The sequence below is a fragment of the Macaca mulatta genome, chromosome 16 (genome assembly GCF_049350105.2).
Source record: "Macaca mulatta isolate MMU2019108-1 chromosome 16, T2T-MMU8v2.0, whole genome shotgun sequence".
Classification (NCBI taxonomy): Eukaryota; Metazoa; Chordata; class Mammalia; order Primates; family Cercopithecidae; genus Macaca; species Macaca mulatta.
In genome coordinates this window covers 90,984,626-91,002,199 of record NC_133421.1, presented here as the reverse complement: position 1 = coordinate 91,002,199, position 17,574 = coordinate 90,984,626, and the positions used below count along the sequence as shown (strand labels likewise).

At 53.7% G+C, this 17,574-nt stretch overlaps 1 protein-coding gene across 21 annotated transcripts in view; it reads left to right on the top strand.

The window, feature by feature from the left end:
• The first annotated feature begins 4,457 nt into the window (after window positions 1–4,457).
• SLC38A10 (solute carrier family 38 member 10) overlaps window positions 4,458–17,574 on the top strand; it is a 51,767-nt gene continuing 38,650 nt past the window's right edge. For 6 of the 21 annotated variants that reach the window (XM_015120574.3, XM_015120573.3, XM_077973193.1 and 3 more), the window contains exons 1-4: window positions 4,458–4,930; window positions 10,858–10,975; window positions 16,055–16,100; window positions 17,457–17,550. In XM_015120574.3, coding sequence (XP_014976060.2) covers window positions 4,832–4,930; window positions 10,858–10,975; window positions 16,055–16,100; window positions 17,457–17,550 — 357 coding nt within the window. In that variant the 5' untranslated portion in view covers window positions 4,458–4,831. Of the gene's footprint in view, window positions 4,973–10,815; window positions 10,997–14,378; window positions 14,466–16,028; window positions 16,168–17,391; window positions 17,551–17,574 lie in introns of all 21 variants that reach the window. The other 15 variants (XM_077973195.1, XM_077973194.1, XM_077973204.1 and 12 more) reach the window with 10 other exon arrangements.

Here is a 17,574-nt window from a genome sequence, read left to right as displayed (position 1 = left end):
CAATGAGCAGACATCAAACCCACATCGAAGGACACAGGGTTGGTTATCGAGCTCTGAAATCCTCAGAACAAACAGCTAAATAGGAAAATGAGCAAAAATGAGTAAGCATTTCACGGAAGAGAAATCGACAATAAAAATATGAATAAATAATTCACCTAATTTGTAACAAGAACAAATTAGAGCCACAAAGAGATTCCATTTCATTCACTGGACTGGCCAAACTGACAATAACCAAATGTCGGAGTAGAGGCCCGCAAGCGAAGCCCTGAGGCTGCACTGGGCCAGCTGCTGTTTTTGTAAATAAAGTTTTATTGGAACACAGAAACGCCCACTTGTTTACACATTGTCTCTGGCTGCTTCTGATCTGCAATGGCAGAACTGGTTATTTGTGAGACCATTTGGCTTTGCGAGAGACTAATGACACAACTGAATATTTGCGAGAGACCATTTGGCCCGCAAAGCAAAAAATATTTACTATCTGACTCTTAATAGAAAGTTTGCCAACCTTTGCTGTAAACCAGGAAGAGCTCTTATAGCTACTTTGAAGAGCAATTTGGCAAGATCTAGTGAAGTAATTTAGGTACGCATACGCTTGACTCTGCAATTCCACTTGTAGGTATTTACCCTAGAGAGACTTGAACAAACACACATTCAGGAGACAAGTCTGTTCACCGCATCGCTGTCTCTAAGGCAAGTGACTGGACACAACTCAGGTGCCCTCAGCAGGAGAATGGATGTGGATCTGGGCTAGTTAAGTAACGGAGTTCCACAGAGCAGCAAGAATGAGACTCAGAGCACATGCAACGTGATGGCAATTCTTGTAAACAAAGTTGAATTGGCTGGGCGCAGTGGCTCATGCCTGTAATCCCAGCTCTCAGGGAGGCAGAGGCGGGAGGACAGCTTGAGCCCAGGAGTTGGAGACCTGCCTGGGCAATACAGCGAGACCCTGTTCTCCACAAAAAGGAAAAAAAAAAGACAAAAAAAGAAATTTAAGTGTAACAAAGCTGAATGAAAAAGAAAGTTGCAGAAGAGCACATAGATGTAATTCAATTCTTACAACAGACCAAAATGCAAAGGTGCCCCATCCCAATACACTACTGAACTAGTCAGGCTACAGCTTTGGGTTCACGAAACAGAGTCCAAAATCATGGTGAGCCCAAGGAGCTGGTTTGTCACTCCCTCCTGGAGCAGTTGGGAGGAGGTAGTCATGGATGGGCATGGCGGTTCGGCTCCACGAGTTGTCCAGGGATCCAGGATCCTTCTAGCTTGGTGCTCCACTCTGCCACGGTATCACCCGTCTGCACTGTCCGAGATGGCTTCCGACCATCATGTCTAGGTTCCAAACAGCATGATGAAGAAGCGGCAGACCCCCTCCTAAGAAATGACCTAGAAGTTTCTCCTGTCATTTCTGCTTCTTATTGTTCAGACCTTGGTCACATAGCCAGCCCTACCTGCAAGGGACACTGGCAAGGGTCTTTTTTTTCTGTTTTTTGAGATAAAGTCTTGCCCTGTTGCCCAGGCTGGAGTGCAATGGCACGATCTTGGCTCATTGTAACCTTCGCCTCCCAGGTTCAAGTGATTCTCCTGGCTCAGCCTCCCGAGTACTTGGGATTACAGGTGCATGCCACCACACCCGGCTAATTTTTTGTATCTTTAGTAGAGATGAGGTTTCACCATGTTGGCCAGGCTGGCCTCAAATTCCTAACCTCGTGATCTGCCCGCCTCGGCCTCTCAAAGTGCTGAGATTACAGGTGTGAGCCACCACGCCCGGCTGGAAGTGTATTCTTTTTTTTTTTTTTTTTTGAGACGGAGTCTCGCTCTGTCACCCAGGCTGGAGTGCAGTGGCCGGATCTCAGCTTACTGCAAGCTCCGCCTCCCGGGTTCACGCCATTCTCCTGCCTCAGCCTCCCAAGTAGCTGGGACTACAGGCGCCTGCCACCTCGCCCGGCTAAGTTTTTTTGTATTTTTAGTAGAGACGGGGTTTCACTGTGTTAGCCAGGATGGTCTCGATCTCCTGACCTCGTGATCCACCCGTCTCGGCCTCCCAAAGTGCTGGGATTACAGGCGTGAGCCACCGCGCCCGGCTGGAAGTGTATTCTTGATCCTAGGCAGTCATACATGCAGGTCAACCCCTATTAATTTGGAAAATGGAATAAACGAATATTGAGACAAATAGCTGGGCGCAGTGGCTCACGCTTGTAATCCTAGCACTTTGGGAGGCCGAGGTGAGCAGATTGCTTGAGCCCAGGAGTTTGAGACCAGCCTGGGCAAAATGACAAAATCCCATCTCTACAAAAAACGTAAAAATTAGCTGGGCATGGTGGCACACACCTGTAGTTTCAGCTACTGAGGGCCTGAAGTGGGAGGATCACTTTAGCCCAGGAGGCAGAGGCTGAAGCAAGCAGAGATTGTGCCACTGCACTCCACTCCAGACTGGGCGACAGAGTGAGACCCTGTCTCAAAAAAAAAAAAAAAAAAAAACGAGAGAGAGACAAATAGTCCTCCCTATAATTGTTTAGGGATAGATCCATATATGGTACACCTTTAAAGTAATGAATTGATAAAATCTGGATCGTGATGATAGCAGTGAAGAGGGGAAGAAGGTGGAACTGGGGAGGAACTGAAAGTGAGGATCTAAGTCTCTGGTAATATTTTGTTCTTAAAGCTGAATAGCGGGTCCATGGTATTTGTTATTTGTGAAAACATACATTTCAGTTTGCCAGCCTACCTTGCATGCACATTTTATGAAAATTACATAATAAAAAGGTTATGGAATGTGTGTGCCATTTCATTTATTTATTTATTTTTTGAGACGGAGTCTCGCTGTGTCGCCCAGGGTGGAGTGCAGTGGCCGGATCTCAGCTCACTGCAAGCTCCGCCTCCCGGGTTTTTACGCCATTCTCCTGCCTCAGCCTCCCCAGTAGCCGGGACTACAGGCGCTCGCCACCTCGCCCGGCTAGTTTTTTGTATTTTTTAGTAGAGACGGGGTTTCACCGTGTTAGCCAGGATGGTCTCGAACTCCTGACCTCGTGATCCACCCGTCTCGGCCTCCCAAAGTGCTGGGATTACAGGCTTGAGCCACCGCGCCCAGCCTATTTCATTTATATAAAAGTAAATGGGCTGGGCGTGGTGGCTCACGCCTGTAATCCCAGCACTTTGGGAGGCCGAGGTAGGCGGATCATCTGAGGTCGCGAGTTCAAGACCAGCCTGGCCACCACGGTAAAACCCCGTCTCTACTAAAAATACAAAATTAGCCGGGCATGGTAGTGGGCGCCTGTAATTCCAGCTACTTGGGAGGCTGAGGCATGAGAACAGTTTGAACCTGGGAGGTGGAGGTTGCAGTGAGCCGAGATTGCACCACTGCATTCCAGCCTGGGCAACAGAGCAAGACTCTCACTCAAAAAAAAAAAAGAAAAAAGAAAAAAAAAAAAAAAGACTGCAGGCATTTGTGATTTTGCCTGTGTATTTAATTAGTCTTTACCCAGGCATTTCCTCCTGTTCTGAGGATGGGGCACAGCCTTACCTGATGGCTGCACTGTCAGTGCCTGAGGAACTGGCCTCTGTTCTAAGACCCCTGGTCCTGCAGGTGCTGCAGACACGACCTCCTTTCCTCTGCCGTCCTCCCCCAGCAGCCTGGAATCACTTGCTCCTTCCCAGCCCTCCGCTCGACGCGCTCAGTCAGCAGACTCTGAGTGAGCAGCTAGGTGCCAGGAATTCACAGATCTACCAGTACCCTTCTCTGTTCTCTCCTCTCCCCAGTCTCCATTTCCTACCCGAGGAATTCTCATTTGTCCTTCAAGCTCCAGCCTAGAAGCCACCTCCTTCTGGAAGTCCTCCCGGGTTTCCCTGGTCACGTAAGCCTCCATCTCTCCTGTCCCCTACCGGAATGTCCCTTGCTCTTTTCGTATGAGAAGGTGAAGTTCTCCACTGCCACTGCTCTGGGCGCAGCTCTGAAGCGCACCGCCTCCCCTTAGAGCTGTGTGACCTTAGCGGAGTGACCGAGCCTCTCTGTGCCTAGCGTTTCATTCCTACCTCATAGATGCTAATTTCTCAGAACAGGCTAATTTTCGGCTCAGGCAGTCAGGGCCCCCGCCCTCGTGCCCTGGCGCCAAGCACTCGCCCCAAAATCGTTTCTGGGGATAAAGGTCTAAAAGGAACCCTTAAACCTGCTCCTTCCCGGAGGGCACAGCGCCTCCCCTTCTCTCCAGCCCGCGACTGCCCATCCAAACCGAGGCCTCGCGGGGCGAGTCCCTTTTTCTCCAGCTCGTTGAACTGGGACCCTGGGCACCAGTCGGCGGGACCAGCTCCGCGAACCGGACAGCTGCGCGGTCCTCTGATCCCCGCCAGCCCAGTTTCCGCCCGCCCTTCCGGGCCCGCCTCTCATTGGCTCGCGTCCCACCAAGCCCCACCCCCGGTCGTCACTTCCGGGCAACGGAGCCCGCGGAAGGCGGAAGTGTGAGTGCCGCGGCGGCGGCTGAGTTGAGCTGATGTGGCCCTAGCTGGCTCCGCGGCTCCTCCGAGTCCGGGCTCGGAGATTCACACGCGGCCCGTGAGACCGAGCGAGGGACGCATGGCCCTGAGGCGGCCGCGGGGCTTGGCGGGGTCTGGAGGTTGACCTCCTCCCCGCAGCCGGCCTTCGAGGCTGCCTCCTCCAGGCAGCCTCCGGGGCCCGCGCCCGCGGTTGCTCAGGCTCCCGTGCGCCTGCCCATCCCCGCCCACCGGTGTCCCGGACGTTGGAACCTGTGACCGTGGCCTCGAGCTGGGCTTCTAAAACCGGCCGCAGCCCGGCGACCCCCGAGGCCTCTCGCCCCGGGTCCCTAGACCTCTCACTATGACCGCGGCCGCCGCCTCCAACTGGGGGCTGATCACGAACATCGTGAACAGCATCGTAGGGGTCAGTGTCCTCACCATGCCCTTCTGCTTCAAACAGGTGAGTCCGGTGGGCCCGGAGGTCACCGCCCTCGCCTCCCCCGCAGAGGGGCCGTCTGGCCGGGTCGTCCTGGTTAAAGTTCCCGCCGGGGCAGGGCTTCGCTGGGCGGGTGCAGGCGGCCGCGGGCGGGGCGACCCTCGGAGTCCCGGCGCAGTTCCCGCAAAGAATGCGTGGATGAGAAGCGCACGGCGTTGGCCCTGGCCGCCCGTGTCAGCCCAGGCCAGAGAGTTCGCCACAGTCAAAAACTCGATACCGAAGCAAAGTGTGACAAAGCAAAATGATCCTCCAGAATCAGAAGGGAACTGCAGGACTCTTATGTTTTTACATTTTATCCTGTTTTAAAAAACTCTGACCCAACTGCACCTGTTTTCAAAAGCACACAACTCACCCCTCCCAGGCTTCCACGCTAGACAGGGGCCTTGGTTGCAAGGTGATTAAAAACATCCACCAGGTTGTACACCTAAGATCTGCGTTTCACAACAACTGCACATTTGGCCGGCACACCTGTAATCCCAGCACTTTGGGAGGCTGAGGCGGGTGGATCACCTGAGGTCAGGAGTTCAAGACCAGCCTGACCAACATTGTGAAACCCCGTCTCTACTAAAAATACAAAAATTAGCCAGGGGTGGTGGCACATGCCTGTAATCCCAGCTGCTCTGGAAGCTGAGACAGGAGAATCGCTTGAAACCGGGAGGCGGAGGTTACAATGAACTGAAGGTTGCAGTGAGCCGAGATCACTCCATTGCACTCCAGCCTGGGTGACAGAGCGAGACTCCGTCTCAAAAACAAAAAAAAACCCTGCACGTTTGACCTAATGTGTGCAAATGTTACCACAGTTGAAAAAGATCTCATATACAAAAAGTTTAGTGTCATTCCAGCATTGAATAACATATCAAAGAAAATGGCCATTTCTAAGTGTCATCTGTTTAATCCACAGTAAACAGGCATTTAGTGCTTTGGAAAAGAAACGCTGACTGAAACGTTACCAAGTAGGTAGAAAAATGAAAACAAGATGTATATTTTGAAACAAAATGGCACCAGTAGTTTAATTTTAGATGAGCAAACACTGTGTTTTTCATATTCATTATTTTTGGGATAAAAATATCCAAAAAGTGTTTTCAGCCTGGGCAACATAAGTAAGACCCTGTCTCTATACAAACATTTAAAAGTTAGCTGGACACGGCAGTACATACCTGTAGTCCCAGCTGCTCAGGAGGCTGAGGCAGGAGGATCACTTGAGCCCAGGAGTTTGAGGTTATAGTGAGCTATGATTGCACCGCTGCACTCCAGCCTGGGCAACACAGCAGGACCCCATCTCTGAAAAAAAAAAAAACAACTTTTTTTTTTGATCAAGGAATTTTCAAACCCTCCTGTAGAGCCCTCCAGGCTCTTGTGTCTGAGTTGTTTGCCTGATATGGTTGGTGAGCCTGTCGGGGGAAGACAGGGCTGCATGCCTCCAGAGCCCCCGGGGCAGCATCTGGTCTGGACATGGAGAATGCCAGCTTTCTGCCAGCCACATCTGGGTGTTTCTGGAACGACTACATGTCCCAGTGTCCACTGTGACTTGCCTGGCAGTAGAACTGCATTCTGGGATGTGGAGTGGTGACTGGTCCTCCTCCTGCAAGTCAAAGGCTGTCATCTTTGTTTTTTTGTTTTTTCAAGATGGAGTCTTGCTCTGTCACCCAGGCTGGAGTGCATTGACGCAATCTCGGCTCACTGCAACCTCCACCTCCTGCGTTCAAGTGATTCTCCTGCCTCAGCCTCCCAAGTAGCTGGGATTACAGGCATGTGCCACCACGCCGGCTAATTTTTTTTTTTTTTTTTTTTTAAGTAGAGACAGGGTTTCACCATGTTGGTTGGGCTGGTCTCGAGCTCCTGATCTCAGGTGATCCACCCACCTTGGCCTCCCAAAGTGCTGGGATTACAGGCGTGAACCACCGCGCCCGGTCCCAAATGCTGTCATCTTTGACGCCTGTCAGTGAAGTGCCACCGTGGAAGGGGCTCTGGTTTAGACACCTGTGAAAATATATCTTAGGGCCTAGAAGATCCAGCTGTCTCCAGCCGTGGACCGCCTGCCATGTGGTGGACACTAGGCCCCTGCCAGAGCATGTGCTGATTAGTCAGGCATCTGCACAGACCTGTCAGGAAGTGAAGGATGGGAGACGTCCCGCCGAGTCCTGAGGGCTGCCGAGAGGGAGGCCCAGTTGCTCAGAGCTGGCCGCAGCATCTCCTCCACGGCAGCCTCCTTGGACCGGGGCACAGGGAGAGGCCAGCAGGTGATTTGGGGATGTGTGATTAGTGTTTGGCAGCCTTGTCATTGAAAAACTTTGGTTTAGTGTTGGTTTTTTTGCTTGTTTTAGTAGTTTTGGTGCATATATATATATATAAAAATATATATATGTATATAAACACACACACACACGGCCGGGCACGTTGGCTCACGCCTGTAATACCAGCACTTTGGGAGGCTGAGGTGGGTGGATCAAAAGGTCAGGAGTTCAAGACCAGCCTGGCCAAGATGGTAAAACCCCATCTCTACTAAAAATACAAAAATTAGCTGGGCACGATGTCAGGCGCCTGTAATCCCAGCTACTCGGGAGTCCGAGGCAAGAGAATCGCGTGAACCCAGGGAGTGGAGGTTGCAGTGAGCCAAGATTGTGCCACTGTACTCCAGCCTGGGCGGCAGAGCGAGACTCCGTCTCAAAAAAAAAAAAAAAATGTGTGTGTGTGTGTGTATATATATATAAAATAAACATTTTATTGAAGTTTGACATACAAAAATGTGTACACACTTCTTCAGATGTGCTGTTGATGTATGTTCATATAATGAACAAACCCGTGTGACTAGCTCCCAAATTAAGGAGCACACTCCGTGGCTGTGGCTGGCCTACCCCAGGGAACACTGCTGACCCCTAGTGTGCCACGGTGGTGCTGCCTGGTTTGAACTGAGGCAGGCGGATCCTGCCGTGCAGGTGTCTAGTGCTAGTGTCTGGCTTGCACTCTGGTATTTGCTGCACCGCTGTGTGTGCCTGTGTGTAGTTCATCCCTGCGAGGCATTTATGGTGTCTCCTATTGGGAGCTCTTGTGATGGCCTGAGGAGTTGGCCGGGCATTGGCAAGGGGTGCGTTTCTGCTGGGTGCGTGCCTGTGTGGAGTGACCGGGCCCCAGGGTGTGTGTGCTCCGCTCTGGAACTGCCATGTGGATGCAGTCAGTGGCGCACATGCTGGCCTGCGTCCCCAGTAGCATTGGGTATCATGTCTTTTCCACTGGAGCCATTCTGATGAGTGCTTGCTGATACCTCATGAGTTTTTGGTGTTAATAGACTTACTTTTTTTTTTTTTTTTGCCCCCGAGATGGAGTCTTAAGTCTGTCACCCAGGCTGGAGTGCAGTGGTTCAATCTTGGCTCACTGCAGCCTCCACCTCCTGGGTTCAGGCGATTCTCCTGCCTCAACCTCCCGGGTAACTGGGATTACAGGTGCCCACCCCATGCCCGGCTAATTTTTTGTGTGTGTTTTCAGTAGAGGTGGGAGTCTCACCATGTTGGCCAGGCTGGTCTCAAACTCCTGACCTCAAAAGATACACCTGCCTTGGCCTCCCGAAGTGCTGGGATTACAGGCGTGAGCCAGCGCGCCTGGCCAGACTTACGCGTTTGAACAGTTTTTGTTTTTGTTTTTTTTTTTTTTTTTTTTGAGACGGAGTCTTGCTCTGTGCCCCAGGCTGGAGTGCAGTGGCCCGATCTCGGCTCACTGCAAGCTCCGCCCCCCCGGGTTCACGCCATTCTCCTGCCTCAGCCTCCCGAGTAGCTGGGACTATAGGCGCCCGCCACCTCGCCCGGCTAATTTTCTTGTATTTTTAGTAGAGACGGGGTTTCACCGTGTTAGCCAGGATGGTCTCGATCTCCTGACCTCGTGATCCGCCCGTCTCGGCCTCCCAAAGTGCTGGGATTACAGGCTTGAGCCACCGCGCCCGGCCGCGTTTGAGCAGTTTTAAGTCTACAGAACAACAGAGTGGAAACTGCAGCACCCCTGCCCCCGTCACCGTCCTGCTAGGTTCACATGACTGACGTCTTGCGCTAGGGCGGTGGTCCTTGTGTTTTTTAATTTTTATTTTTTGAAATGGAGTCTAGCTCTGTCGCCCAGGCTGGAGTGTAGTGGCATGACCTCGGCTCACTGCAAGCTCTGCCTCCCGAGTATCTGGGACTACAGGCGCCCGCCACCACGCCTGGCTAATTTTTTGTATTTTTAGTAGAGACGGGGTTTCACCGTGTGAGCCAGGATGGTCTTGATCTCCTGACCTCATGATCCGCCTGCCTCAGCCTCCCAAAGTGCTGGGATTACAGGCGTGAGCCACTGCTCCTGGCCGGTCCTTGTGTTTTAAGTGTCACCTCGATGGAGGTAGTGGACATGCAGCAAGATTCACTCTCTCTTTTTTTTTTTTTTGAGACAGTCTCGCTCTGTCACCCAGGCTGCGATCTTGGCTCACTGCAAACTCTACCTCCCGGGTTCACACCCTTCTCCTGACTCAGCCTCCTGAGTAGCTGGGACTACAGGCGCCCGCCACCACGCCCAGCTCATTTTTTGTATTTTTAGTAGAGACGGGGTTTCACCGTGTTAGCCAGGATGGTCTTGAGCTCCTGACCTCATGATCCGCCCGCCTTGGCCTCCCAAAGTGCTGGGATTACAGGCGTGAGCCACCGCGCCCGGCCTTTTTTTTTTTTTCCTTGAGACAGAGTCTCGCTCTGTCGCCAGCCTGGAGTGCAGTGGCACAATCTCAGCTGAACTGCAACCTTTGACTCCCTGGTTCAAGTGATTCTCCTGCCACAGCCTCCCAAGTAGCTGGGATTACAGGCGTGCACCACCACGCCCAGCTAATTTTTGTATTTTTAGTAATGATGGGATTTCACCATGTTGGCCAGGCTGGTCTCGATCTCCTGACCTCGTGATCTGCCCACCTCAACCTCCCAAAGTGCTGGGATTACAGGTGTGAGCCACCGCGCCCGGCCGATTGACTCTCTTCAGGGTGCAGGTTACGGGCTTGCTGTGTAACCACCACAGTCAAACATAGAACACAGCTCCATCTCCCAGAGGGTCCCCACGTACCCCTTTTGTCACCATCCAATCTCCGTACCCCCAGCCCCTGGCAACACTGACCTATTCTGTGGCCTAAAAGTTTACCTTTTCTGAACGTCCTGTAAACAGAATGACACTATTTGTAGCATTCAGAGTCCAGCTGCCTCTGCTCAGCATGGTGCGTTCAAGTCCCGTCCGCGTCACGGTGGGTGTCTGTAGTCATCCCTTTTTCCTGCTGACCAAATATTCCCTTGTTCGAATGGACCACAGTTTGTATCCATTCGCTTGTTGAAGGACATTTGGGCTGTTTTTCCATTTTTGGGTTGTGGATAAACCTGCTGTAAACATTGGCATACAGGTTTTTCATGAACACGTTTTCATTCCTCTTGGGTAAGTGAATACCTAGGGGGGGCAGTTAATCCCCAGGTCATACAGTAAGTGTCTGTTTAACTTATGAGAACGGGGAAAATGGCACTGTTAATCTCTTCCTTCTAGAACATGCTCATTACTCGTAGCTGTGGACTCAAGTGGCTAAAGATGGTGCGCATAGGGCATGTGCAGAGAACAAGGGGGTATTAGTTGGCAGCACCCAGCCGTCCATGAAGACTTGAGGTGGGGACTGGGAAGGAGATGGTGCCCCTATGCTCTGCGCATGCAGCTTTGTCCCTGGACGAGGCACGCGGCCGCCACACCGAGGAAATGGGCCTTTCGGTGCTAGGAAGTGTTGCGTTCAGCAGGAGACTGGGATGGAGCGGGGCCTGTGGGTGCAGAGGGTGCTCATGAGCTGGGTGTGTGGGGTGAGGGCCTCTGAGGAGCGCCTGCTGCTGTGAACATGTGTTCCTGTCTCCACCCTGCAGTGTGGCATCGTCCTGGGGGCGCTGCTCTTGGTCTTCTGCTCCTGGATGACGCACCAGTCGTGCATGTTCTTGGTGAAGTCGGCCAGCCTGAGCAAGAGGAGGACCTACGCCGGCCTGGGTGAGGCACCCTCTCCACAAGGTGGCTCTGGACCTGGGGCGGGGGCCTTATTCCATTTATTTGTTTATTTTCTTATTCCATTTATTTTCTCTACGTTATTCTTCCGCAGTTCCTTGGACAGCAGGGGTTTTTCCTTTATTTTAAAATGTAATGCTACAAAAAAATGAGCCGGGTGTAGTTGCATGTGCCTGTCGTCCCAGCTACTATTTGGGAGGCTGAGGTGCGAGGATCACCTGAGCCTGGGAGTCTGAGGTGTCAGTGAGCTGTGACCACGCCACTGTACTCCAGCCTGGGTGAAAGAATTAAAAATTAAAAAAAAAATGCAGTTAAAACAAAAAATCTGCCAGGCGCAGTGGCTCACGCCTGCACTTTGGCAGGCCGAGGCAGGCGGATTATTTGAGGTCAGGAGTTTGAGACCAGCCTGGACAACATGGTGAGACCCCATGTCTACCAAAAATACAAAAAATTAGCCAGACATGGTGGCAGGCACCTGTAATTCCAGCTACTCGGGAGGCTGAGGCTGGAGAATCTCTTGAACCCGGGAGGTGGAGGCTGCAGTGAGCTGAGATTATGCCACTGCACTTGAGCCTTGGTGACAGAGTGAGACTGTCTGAAAAAACTAGAAAAACCTGTTACAAGCACATGCTTCAAAATTGGAATGACGCAGAAGGGTATGAGGCACCAGGCCTCCCTGTCATCCTGTGCTCCCGCCCACTCCCACGCAGCTTCTGCTTCTAAACTCAGGCCGAGACAGCTGTCCTTACAGTGCTGGTACAGGCCTGCTCACTGTCTCTCCCGGACACCAGACGCCTTCCCGCGGAGCTGCCTGCAGAGAACCTTGCTGTGCTCCCCAACTCGGAATTCCGTGGAGGAAGCTCCTCGGGCCCAGGCTGTTGCTGGGGTTCGGCGGCTCCTCTCCCAGCGGCTTTGTCCTTCACCTGATGCTGTTGGTTGCAGTTTTGTTTTCTTCAGTTCTTTCTTGCTTTCATGCTGTTTCAGCCAGGAGAAAAGGCTGCGCTTCCTGCCTCATTTCCGTGTGGAATACGTTCTACATTGTCGTCGAGGGTGCCATCCCTCACCTTCCCGTCTGCCCGCGGGCCGTGTGACCCACACTGTCTCCCTGCCCGCCCCAGGCTCGGCACCTCTCGGCTCCACATTCCATTCTGGGGGCATCCAGCACGGGTGTTGAAATTCCAGCGTCCGTATTCTCGAGTTGGCCCTGTGGGTTCCAGTAAAAATGCCCGGCCTTGTGATGAAGGCTCTGGGCCTCCAGCCAGCGTGTGGCTGGGGTGTCGGGTCCTCCCTGCAGAAGGCCATCCTGCCTCTGGGCTCACAGCTCCCACGGCAGAGCGAGGAGGCAGAGGGAGAGGAAATGGTATTTAGGGGTCCAGGGGGCCAAACAAAACACCTGCAGGGTCCACACGGGGGTCCTGGCCTCCCAGCCTCCACTTCTCCCCATTCCCCTTCGTGTTGCCACAGAGAGAGAGTCCTGCGTTCATTTCCGCCCTCAGAACCAGAGGGGATGCGTTCCTTCTCTTCCCTTCCTGATGAGAATGGCGCTGTCAGAGCCTTTTCTTGTTGTTATTTGAGGAAGTGAAGTTCACCGTTAAATCTGATCCACAGTGAGATGGCCTAATTCAACTTGGGCTGAAACATGCCTACTGGAAGCCAGGAGGCACAGTACCTGGCAGGCCCCTTCCTGGGTCTGCAGAGCTATGGCCTACAGGGTGACCCTTTTCTCCGCACTGAGATCTCTGTACAGAGTTTCTGTAGCAGAGGCCCCAACTCAAGTACTTGGCTGTGTCCTGGAAGAAGACCGGTGACCCACGGCTGGGGAGGCCCCCATTTCTGATAGCTGGCTGTCTTATTCATTGAAAGTCCCCCTGCCGGGCGCGGTGGCTCACGCCTGTAATCCCAGCACTTTGGGAGGCCGAGGAGGGTGGATCACGAGGTCAGGAGATCGAGACCATCCTGGCTAACACAGTGAAACCCCGTCTCTACTAAAAATACAAAAAAATTAGCTGGGCGTAGTGGCGGGCGCCTGTAGTCCCAGCTACTCAGGAGGCTGAGGCAGGAGAATGGCGTGAACCCGGGAGGCGGAGCTTGCAGTGAGCTGAGATCCGGCCACTGCACTCCAGCCTGGGCGGCAGAGCGAGACTCCGTCTCAAAAAAAAAAAAAAAAAAAAAAAGAAAGTCCCCGAACAGTCAAACCAGTTTGGCTACATGTGAAAGACTGGAAGAAAATTGCCAGGCGGGTGCTCTTCTATGCTGCCTGGAGCTCCTACCTGAGCTTCCAGCCTTTAACTGGCTGGGGTGACCGCAGTCCACGTCTGCCTGCCAGAAACAAACAAGATTCAAAACACCAAGCGTGTCTCAGGTTATGCCTTTGACACCAAACATGAAGGTCCCACTGCGTGAGCTCCGGACAGAGGCCCCTGGCCCAGCCGCCCTGCGTCAGCCACAGTCTGTCCTGGCTCGTCTTAGAAGTGGAGAGACACGCGCTGGGAGGGGCATCCCTGGGGAGGGTAGGATGAGAATCTGCCGGAGCTGAGGCGAGGCCGTCGTGCAGAGTGGACAGCAGCTCCACGCTGCGGTCTTCAGGAGGCGCCGGGCTGGGTCCCGTCCTTGCACACAGAGACTTACTTTCCTTGGGATGGCCGGGTGGTTTCCTCCAAACGGCATCTGTCCCCACCGAGGCACGGGCTTGGGGCGTGATGGTTCCTTGGGTTGGTAGCCCAGGGAGGTGGCCGCTGGTCACTTAACCCTCCCTGCTCTCCTCCAGTGCCAGGTGCCAGCCTGGAGAGGTGTCGTTTCTTGTTGGTATTTGTGTATTTCTCTGTCCTATTTGCTGTTGCTGGTTGTGGGTGGTTTTTGTCGTTTTCATCAGCTCACTTGCTGCTTCCTTTACCCTGAGTGTCTTGCCTGGACATGGACTTTTCTAAATCCCTCTTCAGAAGACACACAGTCATTCAACCTCCTTCAGCTGTCGCGGCTTCTCGTGATGCTGTTCTGAGCCCCAGACCCTGTCCTGTTGAGAATTGTGCCTGAACCCCGGCATGCGTAGTCTGGGCTAGAAACCGCCTCCCCCAGCAGCAGCAACCGTTTGGCCCCCATACGGCCTCTGAGTTCTCGGTTGTGAGCAGCGATATCAGGGGTGCTGCCTGTGTTCCGTCATTGGGTGGTCCGGGCTTCTGTGGCTCCTGTGCCGGCGCTGGGGGACATCTGACTGGACCCAGGGCAGGGTGCACCCTGCATGGCGGCCGCGGCCTCAGAGCTCGCCGCTCACAAACACCTCCACCCTGGCGGGGGCTGGGCCAGCACTGAGAGTCCACACTCAGGGGAGGGCCGGGTCCCCGGGTCCTTGCTGGGTGCTTCAGCCTCTTCCTCTCTTTCCCTGTGCCAGTCCAGGCAGGATGCGAAGGAGTGGGTTCCGACTGGGGCTGGTGTTTGAAGCTGGGGAGAAGTTGCCGAGGGATTGACACTGGGAATGGTGAGCGAGGGTTTGGCCAGGTGGGGAAAAGAAGGCGCGGGGCCGTGTCTCAGCATGGTGGGCTCTCAGGACGTTGTCCTGGGAACCGGAAGAGAGTGCCGCCCTGATTTCCTAGGCGGCCTTCCATTTTCCCTTGCCAGCGGCAGGCATATTCTGGAACCATCTTGGGCAAGGTGCGCTGGTGTTTGGAATACGCTATGGAGACTCAGCTTCCTTTTGGAGAATGAAAAGGCACGTTATGCCAGGGGCACTGCCATGTTTGGAGCGTGGGGTTTTGTTGTGTCCGGGCTGTACCGTCACCGAGGGGTGTGGAGGGCATTTTCTGGTGACGGCAGGGCCCTGGGCTGTGGGCTGCTGCTGAGGAGGCCTCTGGAGTTCTTAGTGTTTGAAATTCTCCGCAGCCCAAGGTCAGCTTCTGGGGCCTGGCTCCGGTTTCTGTGTTGTGGGATGAACTCAAGGGGTGCCAGGCTCCTTCAGCGAGCCGGCGGGCAGGTCCAGGAAAGGCCAGGGTGAGCCCTGGAGGCGGGGTCTTTGCTGCTCACAGGCTCTGGCGTTCGGCAGTGCTGTGCTTCTTCCTAAGTAGTTTAAAGTAATGAGTGTTTTTTGGACTCATTCATATTTACTGGCCTGTGTGTTTCCTGCTTTCCAAAGCTCATCAGAGGCCTGTAGCCCGTGCAAGGGAGGAAACCGGGGGCAGGAAGCCGGGGCTGCCGATGGTGCTGGGCCATCCTGTCACGTGCACCCATCTCTGGGTGTGCCTTGGAGCCGGGACTTCCCTTTGCCCTCCTCCACCAGGCTGGGGAAGCGCAGGGGTCACCAGATGACCACCTGGGGCCTGGGAGGGACCCTGCTGAGTCAGCCCCATTTCTCATCTGCTGCAGAGAATCCCGCTGTCAGGGCGAGAGAATGGCGGCTCCTCCCGCGTTTGGCCGGACGGCTGAACGGGGACGTCGGGGACGGGGACGGGGACGTTGGGGACGGGGACGCATGCTCATCGGCAAGGCTCCTCATTGGCTGTCCACGTGGACACCACAAGCCCGGGGCTCTCGTCCCCTCCCTTCCTGAAGCACCGTGCTTGAACGGGGTCTCCGTTTGTTTCTGTAAATCCCAACCAAAGGGTGAAAATGAAAGCCCTTCCCCGGAGTCCCTCCGATGCAGGCTGTGCTGCTCGGGCACCTGGGGCCGGCGCCGACCCCTCTGGGGACCTGCAGGCTCTGGCCAACAGCGCGGGGTTCGGCCATGCCGGGCTGTGGGATGCTGTTTCCAGCGGGCCCCCAGTGGTCACCGGGTGGGAGGACCGTGCATTGCAGGGACTTGTCTCTCTGTCTTTTAAAGAATCTGATTGAGTGAAAGAAGAACCTGCCTCCTGTCCTTCCCTTGCTCTGTCTTTGTTTCTTGTAGTTTCATTTGCAGATGGTAGATCCAAAAATAACCTGGTGGTCAGAATTGGAAACACCCCTCCTGCCCCGGAGAATCTGGACCCACGGGTTTCTGTGAAATTGCCCCGGACAGCTTTGCTCAGTACCTTTGTTCTGGATGTGCTCCTCACACTGTTGGATTGAGCGTTCCTTTCTTTTCTTTTGCGCTAGCATTCCACGCCTACGGGAAGGCGGGCAAGATGCTGGTGGAGACCAGGTAAGCCCCGCTCTGCCCCTGCGTTTGTCCCCCCAGCCCCCGCACCCAGACCCTGGGGACCCTCCCGGCGGGAGCAGCAGTTTCATTCCCGGATTCACCTGTAACTTAGGTTTCTGAAGAGTCACTAAATACACGAAAGTCCAATTACTTGTACCCTTCAGTGTTGTAATAAAAATTTAAATATGGAAAACTCCAAGAACTTGGAAAACAGCCCTCCCTCAGCTGTAGTCTCTCAACACCATTCCTTCATGCCGCACCCACCCCCCGCACACTGCTGCATGAAGGTGCCATTGCATTGCAAATGTCATATTGTTCTTCCTTTGGAATAAAATTTCATGAGATGAAAAAATTATGAGATGAAAAAATTGCCGGGAGATTGCACTTTTAGGCTTCTAAATTAGGGAATTGTAAACTCCAAAGAACAGCCTTTTTTGAAAGCAGTTGATTGTTCTGTTAACTTGACAAGCATCGTGGGGCTTTTTAAAAAAAATTTTTTGAAGTGGAGTTTTGCTCTGTCGCCCAGGCTTGAGTGCAATGGCGCGATCTCAGCTCATTGCAGCCTGGTGCAGCCTGGGTTCAAGCGATTCTCCTGCCTCAGCCTCCCAAGTAGCTGGGATTATAAGCACCCGCCACCACGCCCAGCTAATTTTTGTATTTTTGGTAGAGACAAGGTTTTGCCACGTCGGCCAGGCTGGTTTTGAAACTCCTGATCTCAGGTGATCCACCTGCCTCGGCCTCCCAAAGTGCTGAGATTACAGGCGTGAGCCACCGTGCTGGGCCCATCATGGAGCATTTTTGTAACTGTTAGAGCCTCTGCGGAGAGGCGAGTATAATACCACATTGAGAAAAGCTGAGTGTCGCGCAGTGTGCATTCCAAGTGACATAGTGAGCACCACAGAACCTGCCCATACCCCGTGAACTGAGGCGCGTTTGAAATCACATCTGTTGGCCGGGCGTGGTGGCTCACACCTGTAATCCCAGCACTTTGGGAGCCCGAGGTGGGCGGATCACGAGGTCAGGAGATCGAGACCATCCTGGCTAACACAGTGAAACCCCGTCTCTACTAAAAAGTACAAAAAATTAGCCGGGCGAGGTGGCAGGTGCCTGTAGTCCCAGCTACTCGGGAGGCTGAGGCAGGAGAATGGCGGGAACCCAGAAGGCGGAGCTTGCAGTGAGCTGAGATCCGGCCGCTAGCACTCCAGCCTGGGCGACAGAGCGAGACTCCGTCTCAAAAAAAAAAAAACAAAAGATACCACATCTGTCATTCAGTCCAGCCTTGGGGTGGTCCCAGGAGGCTGCCAGGTGCTTTGCCAGCTCGCCCTGATGGCGTTTCCTGCACCCCCCATCCCCCCGCAGCATGATCGGGCTGATGCTGGGCACCTGCATCGCCTTCTACGTTGTGATTGGTGACTTGGGGTCCAACTTCTTTGCCCGGCTGTTCGGGTTTCAGGTAAGGACGTGTTCAGGGTTCTGG